The following is a 12,860-nucleotide window of genomic DNA, read 5'->3' on the forward strand; positions in this document are numbered from 1 at the left end:
ACGTGCAACTAGTTTTTCAAGGAAAAGAAAGAAAAAGAAAACCACAATGCATCCAGGGATCCACCAAAAAAGAAAATGCACAAATACAATGAACAAAGTAGCAAATAGAAATCTTCCCATTGTTCGAATGTTGTTGTCCTGACATTGCAAGCATTCATTACAGAAACTCCACATGGTCTGAAGCATTACAGAGATTCCAAATGAGATGAAGCATTACAAATAAAACCACAAACATAACGACAACAGAAACAGCGAATCACCAGAATAAAATTGATCTATGACAAATTGAGCATAAACAACAGAATTCATCCAGGAGAAGTACATACTCTGAAAAGAATGCTCGAGCTACAATCGTAGTTATATTAGAACCAAACGCACGATATAACCAACTGTACATTAAGAAAAATGAACTTACAACTCAAGTCCTATGACTGTGATTCATAAGTATCCCAATTGAAGTCGATGTTTGAGAAAACCTCATAATCAGTTGGACCATCTACAAAGCTATCGACTGTCTGAATCCCTTCCAATAAAGATGGCCGGACCGCATCACTTCTTGACGGGAGCATTTTGTAGACGAACAACAACCCTAAAGTAAGGATGGCTTGCAGCTTTGTAGAGTCACCACGGATGGAGAAGAAAAATAGCATCGATAGAAGGAACAAGACCACGCAAAAATGCATAATGCACAAGACCCTGTCCATTAGCTTTCCATCGTTACCGGCAGGGAAGCCACGGGCTCTGTATACAAATAAGAAATTATACTTGTCCACCATGTACCGGTAGCCAAAGTAGATTGCACCTACAGGAACCACAAGTGGAGCGAACAAGGAATAGATCATGGTGAGTGCAAAAATTGTGAGATTAAAAGCATAGTATTGTGCAAAATCAAATGTCTGCTTTGGTGTGTGGAAGCTCCTGTTTATTGGGTACACAGAAAGATCATGCACCTCAAGATCATGCAAATCCAAACTACCTTCCCTCTCAGAAACAAGAGGCATCCGCAAATTACCCACTTCATCGTTCTGCTCTACTGTGTTCTCCACAATTTGTTCCGGAACTAGTTGAACCATGTCATTCTTCCGAAACTTCTTAAGAATGTTCTTCATCCAAGGCACTGGAGCTAATAAATCGAAGGAAATTCCCAGGAAGGTACTTGTGATGAGAAATGCAAGGGTGTCGAGGCATGACCTCGAGAGAAATGAAGCACTTATATATTGTTCGATTTGTTTGCAATCTTCCCCATCCAAGTAACACCTTCCCATTCGAAGGATTGCATTCTCGAGTGAGGACTCCACCATAGCACGCAAGAGAATGAGATTTACCAAGAAGAAGCAAACCATCTTTAGCATTGCGGATCTCTGCTCCCCGGAGACAGTGAGGTGGCATTCAAACTTGGAAAGATATGAAAGTGCTGATGGAATTACTATATACAAACTTACAAATATGAGAACGTTTGGCAAGAACTGAAGAATTAAAGCTCCAAACCAGCTCGACCCCTCAAGCCAAGTTAACCATGTATGGGCTTGATCGACAGCCTCTGCATTAATAATCCTCGCAGCACTGCTCATTGCATTGATGACGGCAAGAGGTGAACTGAAAAAGAGAAGCATTAGGAGTAGGCAGGTATTCACAGCAACCTTCCTCAATCGCAATGAGAGTTTGCTCAAGCCCAAATGGTTCCAGTAGATGTCAACAGCAGGAGGAGCCCTCTCAACTCTCCACCGGCTCCGCCCCAACTGAAGCTCCATCACAGAGACAAACTGTCCAATGGATCTCTTCGACCGCTCCGATCTCAAGTCCCTCACAGCCTTATTGGCGGTGTACACGTCCTTAAAGACCACAAATCCAATTCCAGAACCTTGCGCCCTTCCTTCCTTGTAATCCAAAAGTTTGTTCTGCAGCACCAACTTCAAATTATGCAGCTTTCTCAATCGCTCTTCCTCCGTGAAGCCCAATTTCACAGCTAGAGTTGCCCACAATTCTTTTGCCTTCCTCAACAACGGTTGCTCGTGGATCTGGCTGTTTTCATTGCCATCATCATCTTCGTTCAACAGTGATCGGGAGTCCATGCGAGCTTCCAGCCATGAAATCTCATTCTGGAGCTTGGTCCACCTTGATGTGAGGTACTCTAGGGTGCATAGATCAAAGGGCACAACCACACGGTACACCTTACCGGGATACCGGTGCTGGAGGTACTCTTCGAGCGGCGCCTTGTTGGAAGCTAGGGATCTGGGAATACCCTGCACCATCATGGTGAAGATTGCTATAGAGCTCGAATTGGGATCGCTAGGGTTGCCGTTGCCATCACGGAATCTGGTAATACGCAGGTCATCCTCCATCCGCGAGATGCCGAAGTGGGAAACAGCAACGATAATGATGGCGAGGAGGAAGTGAAGCCATAGGATCGGGGAGCCGGCGTGGATGTGGGAGATGGTCGTTCGGGCGAAAGGGTCGGCGAGCGGGACGGAGCCAGAGAGGTTGAGGGGAAAGGTGGCGACGAGAGCGATGAGGGAGACGGCGAGGAGGACGAAGAAGCTGGCGCGCTCGACGATGAGGAACTGGGCAGCGTCGGCACCGCAGTGGAGGGCGATTTGGGCTGGGGTGGCGTGGTAGACGGCGAGCAGCTTTGCGGCTAGGGCGGAGGGGCCAGGGAAGCGGCGGTGGTCGTATCGGAGCTTAACGAGGAGGAAGAGGAGGACGCAGGAGGCGGCTCCGGCGGCGGAGATGTTGAGGAGGTACTGGATGTTGCCGTACCACGCCCGGAAGGGGAAGTCTGGATCCGGCGACGGAGATTGAGCGGCCATGGACGGAGGAATCGATAAGAGGCTCATCGACCGTTGTCCTTGCCTCTCATAGACGAGGAGGAGGAGGAGGAAGAAGAAGAAGAGGCCCAACGAACCCTAGTTCTTCGAGAAAGACGAAGGAACGGATTCGGAAGGGAAAATTCCACGTTTGCGCCTTTGCGGTGTTATTATTCGAGAAGTTTTGATTTTGGTCGCACTATTTTATTAAAAGGAAAATATTATATTTTTATCCTTCTTATTTCACAAATTATCATTCTATGTATACAAATATCGAATATAATACAAATAATTCACATGATAAAGCCTACAAAAAGGGAGAATTATCATTCTATTTATATTTATCTTGTGAAATGTTCCACATTCTTCTTATACTTTTTTTTTTACTCTTTCAGTTCCTTCTTAAATTATTTTAATTACATTTTTTTCTCAATTTACTTTCTTATCTGTTTCTACTTTTTTATTGCATATTATCTTTAAATAAAGTAAAAAAAATCACTTTGAAATAAATTACATTTTATTTTACTTACTTAATCTGATTATTTAAATTGATTTTTAAATCTACTATTTGCTCTCTATCAAAAAGAACTATTAGTTTACATTGGAAAAAACAATCTTCAAATTAAAATTAAGAATATTTCTTATATCTTTCAAATTATTAAGAAAAATAATAATATTCTAAACCTCTTCATAAATATTTCATTTATTTATAATTTTATAGATTTGTTCAGTCAAATAATTTAAATATATTTAATTAAAAATTTATCAATTTATTTTAAGATAAATTTAAGTTGATCGATCCGTCAAGGTCCACGACCTGCATAGATCAGAGTGTGACGGACTTAATTGATTCACAGGTGAAAAAACTTTATTTAAAAAAAAATAAAAAGAAAATAAAAAATTCAATGGACTAACGAGTTTGACTCGTCTAAATTGTAATATAAACTTAAAAATTTTAAATTAATCCATTTAAAATGTAATCTAAACTTAAAAATTTTAAAATTTTTATTTTTGACATATCCATTGATTTACCTATTTAACTTGCAAACCTGCTTTGGGTTAGAATTTTTCAACCTATCAAATTTATGAGCCGATCCACCCCGTTATATGATATGTTTTTGATGTGTTGATCTTGTAGAGCTGTCAATTTGGATTAGGATTTATTCCGTCCCGCTAAATAATTTATGTGAGTTAGGTTGAAATTTTATCAACCTATTTTAAGATAGATTTGGGTGGGCTGATCTACTTAGGCTCACGATCCATGTGAGGTGGCCCGTGGCTGGCTGATTTGGGTTGATCTATATGAAAATTTATTTTAAAAAAATAAAAATAAAAATAAAAAATTTAATAGATTAATGGATATGATCTATTTAAATCATATTTAAATTTAAAAATTTCACTTTATTCATTTAAATTATAATTCAAATTTAAAAGTTTTAATATTTTTTATATATTTTTATTATTTTTTTAAATTCACGAGTTGATTCATCTACCCATAATTCATCTTTGATTGGATTGATGATTTATTGATGGACTAGTCTATTCCATCTTACAATGAGATTCTAATTAGTTGATCCATCCGTCATGACCCGACCGATTGATAGTTCGACCACTCCGACATAATTTGATCTGTTTGGACAGTTCCAGATAAAAGAAGATAATGCTCAGTTTTATTTTTAAAAACCCCTACTCTAATTATTTTTATACACTTTATTATTATTATTATTATTATTATTATTTTACTTTATTCATTTCATATTTTTGAACATATTAAATGCTTCATCTAACTACGAGTTGACACATCGACATACTACATAACTACACTTGAAGTAACTCTGCAGAAGAGCAATGATTACATTTACATACACTCATCAGTTCTATTTAACAAATTCAATTTAATTTCTCTCTTTTCTTTTCTTTTCCCATATATTTTACAGAGGAAAAGAGAGAAAATTGTTCTTCATCTCAGTCTCGACATTTCCAGTCCAGCGGCAGCAAATCAAACCCTTGAGCCTTCAAATATCAGTTCAGTTCTGCACAAGGGACACGACGAGGCATGCCTTACCAGCCAAGTATCAATGCACGCCAGATGAAACATGTGCTGACATTTCGGCAATCTCCTCGCCATGTCGCCCACTTCCACTTCCTGAAAATCCACTCACTCAGATTCCAGTGTTAGTTTTGTCGTAACTGACAGCAGTCTACTCGAACTCGATGGAAAGATTTCAGTACCTGCAGACACACTGCGCAGCTTATTCTCTCCCCTGACGCATCTACACTGTCTTCGGCAGTAGTTCTGCACTTGGGCAGCTTCTCGACCTCTTCCATTGCCAGCCTCTTCGTCCCACCAGTCTCGAACAAATCCGGACTCTCGATGAAAGGCAAATTGAGGGCGCTCATCTGTAATCCGGCCACAGGCCATTAGCGCTTTGTGTTAGATCAGATCATAGATTACATGGGGAAGAAGAACAATATATATATACCTGACTCTGGATTGCACTCTGCACTGCTGGACCGACCTTTTCCCTCACCAGTCTTCCACTCAGAATGCTCGAAACTATGTCGAGCTGTGAAACACAGAGAGCTGATACATCAGAATTGAATGAAGGAAAAAGAAGAAGAATGTCTTATTAAGTTATTACCAGATAGAGAAGGCTCCAAATGCCTGACTCGCTGGAGTTCCACAAATCAAGAGACGACTCCACCACTTCAATCGAGAAGACGGCGCCAGAAATGGCTCCGATTCCAGAGCCTCTCAGAAACCCACTCTCAGTGGCAATGCCTATCACAGCACCTGCTATGGCACCTGCCATTGATCCGACTGCTCGAAAACACACAGATTTTGATTAAGAATAATTCGATCCCAAATTGTGATTGTGAAGACAAAAAAGGAGGAGAAGAGGAGCTACTGACAGATTGTAATGGCACAAGTAAGAGTGACACAGATCACTCTTACAAGCAACTTCGAAACCATGTTTCTGTAACTAAAACTCTCTCTTCCCGAAGAAGAAGAAGAAGAAGAAGAAGAAGAAAGGAAATCCATGTCCTGTTGATAAGTTAAGGATTAGCTAGGACAAAGAAGAATTCATATATAGACAGAGAAGAAGATGCCTCAGTGTCAAGATTAAGTAATCAATTCCTTTAATGCTAAAAATGTTTCAGTACAACATCTTTGTCTCATTAAACAGTGGATCTCCCTGTTAAGCGTTTACGGCGAGGTGATATCATGAACTGTGGAGATCCACGAGATGAAAGAAAGGAATGACAAGCTCGGATGTGCTGTAAATATGTGCATTATTTCGAGGACCTGGTTTCCAAGTAGTCCACAGGAACATGATTCCTGCTTCCTGCTTCAAATTTGCTTCCGTGTTGCTTACTGTTAATATTTTTTTAGAGAAAAAAATTATTCAGAAATTAATGGTGTTGCGCAGTGAATTGAATGGAGAGATGGGCAAAAATTAAATACAGCAATAATTGGGACCATCAGGAAGGAAGAAGATATATAACAACTAGAGATCAAAATTTATGAATGAGATAGCTCATAGCCATGCCCATGTAGGGAGTACAACAATTGTGGAATAATATAAACTAATTATACAGATAATGACAGAATTAATACAATTCCAATAAACTTACCCATCCTTGGCCAGAAACTAACATCTGGTTGATCTAAAATAATTAAAATTCAAACAATAGTAAAGTTATTCTTGATGATTTTATTCGATTTTACTCTTTATCCAACACTTCTAAACGTATCAAATAATTCATCACTTTCTTAAGAGGGCTTAAGATATTATAACCATGTTTGGTGAAATAGAAGAAAAGCGAAGGGTTTATCTATTGAAGTTTGAGTGAAGTAGGAGTTTGTTGACACCTTGAAGCTTGGTTTGGAGTACTACAAACAGGGTTTTATAGCCATTTTTGTACGAGTTGGCTATCTACTTTATTATATATACATATTACATTAAAAAAGGTCAGAGAAAAAAACCATTCAAAATCATTAAATTGATGCCCTATTTGGATTATCATAAGAGGATTAGTAGAATTGATTACATATTTATATATCTATTATTTTTCCATAATTAAATGCTAAAATTTATTGCTCCAGCGACCAAAAGTACTTAGAAAATAATTAACCAAATTGAATAAGAATACCTTAATTCGGTTCTCTGGTCGTAGCTACTTTATATTTCAAGTTTAGAACTATCGTGGGGTGATTCAAATCGAATTTCTCACAAAAAATACAAGAAAACCAATCATAATGATTTCTGATTCTTGTTCGGATTGGCGTTTTAGTCTTTTGTGCCATGCTTTAAACTCTTCCTGTTCTCCATTCTTGTCCTTACTGAATTATAGTCATATAGATTCTATTTGTTTTTTTAATGCTATTTTATAAGATCTATAAAAATAGTGAAACTTAAATCTGCATGAATGCTTTCCCTGCTTGTGAACATTTCACTGTAATAACAATAAAAGCTCGAGGATTCTTTTCTTTTCAGTGCAAGTTGAGAGCTGAAATTGATACTTGAAACTGAAAAGATCATCATTATTTAGCTTAGCAAATACACGTTAAAATGCTGCTTCATTTATTGTGACGGACCCTGTATATACAATGTTGGATATCTTTATTTCTCTGCAGAATCATGTATGCCCTTTTGTCATCATTGCTTTAAATTCTTCATAATTGATTCTACCATCCTGTTCAAAAGAAAAACGTTTTTTTACGTGTATATAATATACAAACATAAATGCAAGTAAATAAAGTAGCCACAGAAAATAAAACTTACTCTATCAGTATCGACTTCATCAAGTACTTGGTTGATAGTGGCTTCATCACCCAGTCCATACTCTGCCATGGCCTGTTTCAGTTCTTGTCTCGTGATGTACCTGGTGAGAGAGATGAAGTCGATGAGTACGACCATAAAATTGTTAAAAAGAGATGCATGAATACTAAACAGTGCTAAATGCTCACCCATTGCCATCTATGTCGAAGTGTTTGAAGGCCTTCACCAAGTTCACTTCGTTATCTAGTTTATGTCGATGAAGAGTAGCAGCGACGAACTCATGATAGTCGATCGTCCCGCTGTTGTCCACATCGGCCTGCGAACGAAAAAAAGTTCAATTTTTTTTTCATATGATCGATAAAAGAAGCTATAAATATATATATAAATGTATAGATGAAGTCATACTGAATCCATAAGTTGCTTGATTTCAGCTTCAGACAATTTCGATCCGAGCTTTTTCAGTCCGACCTTGAGTTCTTCCATCGAAATTGTGCCACTCCGATCAGTATCGATGTTGTTGAACATCTGTTTCAATCCTACGATGTCCTCTTCCGCAAGATTCTCCGCGATAACCTTGATCACTCAAGCAAAACTCGTTTAATTATTTCTGAAATTTGTTCATGTAAAATTCTTCCGAAAAGTATAACACAAGAATTAAACCTTCAAGGCCAGTTTCTTAAGTTTGTTCATTGCTCTGAACTGCTTCATTCTGAGTAGAACTGCACTGTCGATTGGTTTATCAGATGCTTCTCCACCTACTTTTAGCCATGGATGCTCTGCGATGGTCATCCCTAGATACACTTACAATCTATTGATTCAAAATTCCTCATAAAGAAAGATGATGAGCAGAGGGAATCACCGAGTGCTTGGGCTGCGGTGATTCGCTTCTTGGGGTCTCTGGTCAACATCCTTCTGATGAGTTCCTTGGCACCCTCGGATATGTGAGGCCATGGATGACTTGTGAAGTCGATGTATCCTTCTAAAATCGCATCGAAAATCCCTTTTTCCGTTTCTGCAAGTTCATTTTATCGTAAATCAATATCAGGAATCATCTTCACGGATCCATAAACTGTGCGTGTTACCTGCCCAAAATGGAGGAACTCCGCATAAGAGGATGTACAGTATGACTCCGGCGCTCCACACGTCGATCTCCTTGCCGTAGTTCCTCTGCAGCACCTCCGGCGCGACGTAGTAAGCGCTGCCGACGATGTCCTTGTACACTTTGTTCTCCTCGATGAAGACGGAGAGGCCGAAGTCGGTGGCCTTGAGCGGCGCGTCCTCCTTCTTGCTCACCATCAGGAAGTTCTCCGGCTTGAGGTCCCGGTGCATGACGCCCATGAAGTGGCACGCGTTCACCACGTTAACAATGTCCCTGAACACCGCCGCGGCCTCGCGCTCCGTGTAGCTCCCCTTGGCGGTGATCCGGTCGAAGAGCTCGCCGCCGGAGCAGAGCTCCATCACGAGGTGAACACTGTTCTTGTCCTCGTAGGCGCCCTTGAACTCCACGATGTTGGGCTGCCCGGAGAGGTGCTGCAGGATCATCACCTCGCGCCGCATGTCCTCCACGTCCTGCCGCGTCACCAGCTTGCGCCTCGACACCGACTTGCACGCGTACTTGAGCCCCGTCGACCGCTCGGTGCACAGGTAGGTGATCCCGAACTGGCCGCGGCCCAGCTCCTTGTCCATGGCGTACAGGGTCGTCACGTCCACCATCGGCTTCTCCAGCACCGGCCCTATCGGTGCCGTCGCCGCGGACGACGCCGGTGGCTTCGATGGCTGCTTTTCGGCGGCCGACGGGGGCTTCTTCACGGGGCCGGCGGTGATGGGGATGTCGTACGTCTTGGTGAAGCAATTCCCCATTGCGAGAGATCGATTGCGAATTGACGCCATCAAATTTTCTTGGGTTTAAATAGGATTATATTTCCAAACGATCCTTTCCCTTTTGTGCTTTTCTTTATGCATGCTCTTGCGATGGCATCTACCTTTTCTTCTTTTTCAGCCGCGGCAAAGACAGATTCAAAGTGTGATTGCTGCTAAAGAACGCCAAAGGAATGGATATTCTCCACGAGACTTGGACGGAGAGGGAGGGAGATCTCCATCTTGCATGAACTGCCTGATTATGATTATTCATTTTGATTTTCAATCAATCATGATTGTATTTGTACTCGATCAGTCGAGAGACGATGAGCAGATCATCAACCTTGTTCTTCAGAGATCATACTGTTTAGTTTCCTTATAAATTGTTTCGCTTTTGAGGAGCATCTTCCTCTTTCGGCTAGCAAAATATTAAACATTGGCATCAACAAGATATTCCTAGATAACATGCATAAATTCAACCAGAAATTTAGCTTTTTATTTTTGTCTATGGGCAATTTCTTCTGAAGAACATTCTTGGGACCTATCACTGAGATATCATATCCGAAGAAAGAATATAAATTGAAATGTCTTTTTTACACTTTTTTCAATCTCTATCATCTGTATTTTGCTCACCTCCCTCTGTTTGTCGTAGCCTTATCCTATTCTTCACCTTGTCCACCCAAAATGTTCAACTTCAACCACACAATTATTTATTATGGAAGTGAATCTACAGCAGTACCATATCCATTACGGCATTTTATTGAGCCGTTATCTGTTTTTTATATTCAAATATCTAATTTTTAATGATCCGATTAATCTAGTAGGTGACCGATCCAATCTCATAAATCAAGAACTTCATCTAGACAGTCAGCATTCTTAGATCCATTTCTCATTGGAGAGAAAATCCTTTACAGTGTGTCGTCGTTGATACTCAAACTTTAGATGTCTAATTATCTATTGGAAAGTCTAATCATTGCACCGTAATCTCGGGATAATATTGCTCTTTTTATACCTATGCGTATCTAGTAGAATTAAGATCGAAAAACATGGTTAAACTCAAGAGAGTTGTAAAAATATAATGTTCTTGATTTAAATCGAATCTAACAAATTAAGTTCATTGGTGAATTTTTATCAAAACTAACTGATGATCTCAGATGCATCCAAATCAACGCAAATTAAAATTAAGACACCTAGGAGTCTCCCAATTAGTCGTGCCCTAAACTTTAATTAATTTTACAATCTAAATAGTAGGTTATGATTTTTAAAATTTAGATAACTTAGTATAATTTTTATATAACTCACTATTAAACTTAGGTTTATCATATTCAATCGATAACAATACCAATATATTCTCCTAACTCTAACCATGCACAAAATTTTTTAAAAATCTAAATATTTCACGATCATTAATAAATTTTGATTAAAACTCACTTTATGACCATAGTTATATCATAATTAATCTAGATCAGGATCAATACACTTTGAGGTGTTTCCTGAGTCTCATCATATTCAAAATTTGAAGTTTGTACGATTATAAATGAATTTTGATCAAAACTCATCAATAATTATATAATATTTAGATTTTAAAATTTTAGAGATAGAAGAGTTCTACAAATGCATTAGTGTTGTTGAGTACAAATAATATGTTTGAGTCCAATAGTAGTGTTGTTGAGTACATATAATATGTTGGAGTCCAATATATAATGAGTTTGTACTAACATTAAATAAAACTATCTAGTTTAATGGATCCATTCATGAGTGTTTGCCTTAGTTTAACGCTGGCTGGCAACCTAACGCAACCCTTCTCCTTTATCCGGGCTTGGGACCGGCAATGATAAGGTAAACTTATCACAGGCGGAGTTATTAAATAAAACTATCTAAATTTTAGAAATCTATAATATGCTATTTAAGTTGTGGAATTAAGATTTGAAGACATAATGAGACATAGAAGGTTCCTAAAAGTGTATTAGTCATTATTTAGATTGATTCTGATGTTCCTAAAATCATCCGTGAATTTTAACCAAAATTCACTTGCTAATAACTATATAGTGTCCAAATTTTAAATTTTTGTAAGAATTCTAAAAACACATTGGTATTATTATTGTGTAAATATGATATGCCTAAATCCAATAGTGAATTTATATCAAATTTTATAAAATTGTTTAAATTTCATAAACTTACAGTATACTATTTAAACTATGAAATTATGACATAATGAGATTCGAGAGGTTTTGAGAAGTACATTAGTCCTACTTTGAGTTGATTCTGATATTTCTAATATTGATATAATTGTTGAGTTAATATAATATAGCTAAGTTTAAAAATTTATGTTAAAATTGTAAAATTACCTAAATTTAAAAAATCTATATGATGTTATTTAAGTTGTAGAATTAAGGTTTGAAGGTGTAACGAGACTGATAAAGTTTTTAAGAGTGCATTAGTCATAATTTAAGTTAATTTTGATGTGGCAAAGATCATTAGTGATTTTTTATCAAAATTTATTGATAATTGTATAATATCTAGATTTTTAAATTTTAGATATGGTCAAAGTAAAGTGAGTTCTATAAACATATCAATATTATATTGTTGAGTAAATATAATAGACTTGAATTTAATGGAAAGATATGCCAAAATTATACTAAATTATTTAAATTTTATAAACCAACAAACATGTTATGCATGCTGTAAAATTAAAATATAAAGGCACAGTAAGAGTAGGAGATTATTGTGAGTGTATTGATTCTAATTTAAATTGATTCTAATGTATCTAAAGTCATATAAATTTTGATCAAAATTTATTAATAATCTTAAAATTATCAAATTCTATCCAAATTATTATGAGTGTATTCTTATGATTTTTCGAAGTGTAATTATATCTTTTAATCTTTATTTTATTCCATATGATATGTTAAATAAATGCATGTAGATGTAGTAGTGGAGCAACGCTCAATTTACTTGAAAGGACATATTTATAAATTGTCGATTTTTCTTTTTATTATTTATTTCATAAAGATTGATTATTTATTTTTTTCCACTATATACTTGTTATAAAATAATAGACGAATGAATTTGCAGTTCAGATTATTTTTATCCGTTCAAATCGGACGGAAGCGAAGTCTTTGCTTTTTCGCCTCAATCGTATGAGTCACTGGCGCCATGTCCACCACCACCTCCTCCTCCTCCTCGTCACCGCTAGCATTACAGTGCCGTTGAATGCCCACCTCCTCCTTTCGTCAGCACTTCGTGGCCATCTCGTGCAGCGGCATTGCGCGGCCCCCTCTGCGCGGTTCCCTCGCGCAGCACGGGACCCTGCGCTGCCGCTCGCACAGTCGTACCGTGAGCCAGCCTGGCTCGGGGCCGTACTGTGCGATGCCGATGCCGTTGTTTTTTTTTGGTCCCATTTTTTTCGTCTCTC

At 38.1% G+C, this 12,860-nt stretch overlaps 3 protein-coding genes across 3 annotated transcripts; all 3 read right to left on the reverse strand.

Moving 5' to 3' along the window:
- Positions 1-247: 247 nt before the first annotated feature.
- On the reverse strand, positions 248-2,965 carry LOC141822715 (CSC1-like protein At4g35870). The gene has a single exon (XM_074710050.1). It carries the CDS (start codon positions 2,832-2,834, stop codon positions 426-428), a length of 2,409 nt encoding a protein of 802 aa, XP_074566151.1. The 5' UTR covers positions 2,835-2,965; the 3' UTR covers positions 248-425.
- Positions 2,966-4,803: 1,838 nt separating this feature from the next.
- LOC141822957 (NEP1-interacting protein 2-like) lies at positions 4,804-5,847 on the reverse strand. Its single transcript, XM_074710249.1, has 5 exons — positions 5,718-5,847; positions 5,447-5,625; positions 5,288-5,371; positions 5,037-5,204; positions 4,804-4,950 (listed from the first exon to the last, which is right to left on the reverse strand). The coding sequence occupies exons 1-5, from the start codon at positions 5,845-5,847 to the stop codon at positions 4,804-4,806; spliced, it is 708 nt and encodes a 235-aa protein (XP_074566350.1).
- Positions 5,848-7,288: 1,441 nt separating this feature from the next.
- LOC141823266 (calcium-dependent protein kinase 12-like) lies at positions 7,289-9,628 on the reverse strand. The gene is made up of 7 exons (XM_074710526.1): positions 8,671-9,628; positions 8,448-8,600; positions 8,249-8,364; positions 7,994-8,161; positions 7,777-7,904; positions 7,592-7,691; positions 7,289-7,502 (listed from the first exon to the last, which is right to left on the reverse strand). Exons 1-7 carry the CDS (start codon positions 9,476-9,478, stop codon positions 7,446-7,448), a joined length of 1,530 nt encoding a protein of 509 aa, XP_074566627.1. The 5' UTR covers positions 9,479-9,628; the 3' UTR covers positions 7,289-7,445.
- Positions 9,629-12,860: the final 3,232 nt, after the last annotated feature.

The sequence above is a fragment of the Curcuma longa genome, chromosome 3 (assembly GCF_044706935.1).
Source record: "Curcuma longa cultivar G26 ecotype Majalengka, Jawa Barat chromosome 3, ITB_CL_G26_1.1, whole genome shotgun sequence".
NCBI lineage: Eukaryota > Viridiplantae > Streptophyta > Magnoliopsida > Zingiberales > Zingiberaceae > Curcuma > Curcuma longa.

Excerpts from the sequence above, each read along its gene's own strand:
- LOC141822957 (XM_074710249.1), bottom strand. The coding sequence starts at position 5,847 with ATGGATTTCCTTTCTTCTTCTTCTTCTTCTTCTTCTTCTTCGGGAAGA. Across the intron at positions 5,626-5,717 it reads TACTTGTGCCATTACAATCT|TCGGATCAATGGCAGGTGCC; the intron begins GTCAGTAGCTCC and ends GTTTTCGAGCAG. Across the intron at positions 5,372-5,446 it reads TTTGGAGCCTTCTCTATCTG|CTCGACATAGTTTCGAGCAT; the intron begins GTAATAACTTAA and ends TGTGTTTCACAG.
- LOC141823266 (XM_074710526.1), bottom strand. The coding sequence starts at position 9,478 with ATGGCGTCAATTCGCAATCGATCTCTCGCAATGGGGAATTGCTTCACC. Across the intron at positions 8,162-8,248 it reads TTAAGAAACTGGCCTTGAAG|GTTATCGCGGAGAATCTTGC; the intron begins GTTTAATTCTTG and ends TGAGTGATCAAG. Across the intron at positions 7,503-7,591 it reads ATGAAGTCGATACTGATAGA|GATGGTAGAATCAATTATGA; the intron begins GTAAGTTTTATT and ends TCTTTTGAACAG.
- LOC141822715 (XM_074710050.1), bottom strand. The coding sequence starts at position 2,834 with ATGAGCCTCTTATCGATTCCTCCGTCCATGGCCGCTCAATCTCCGTCG.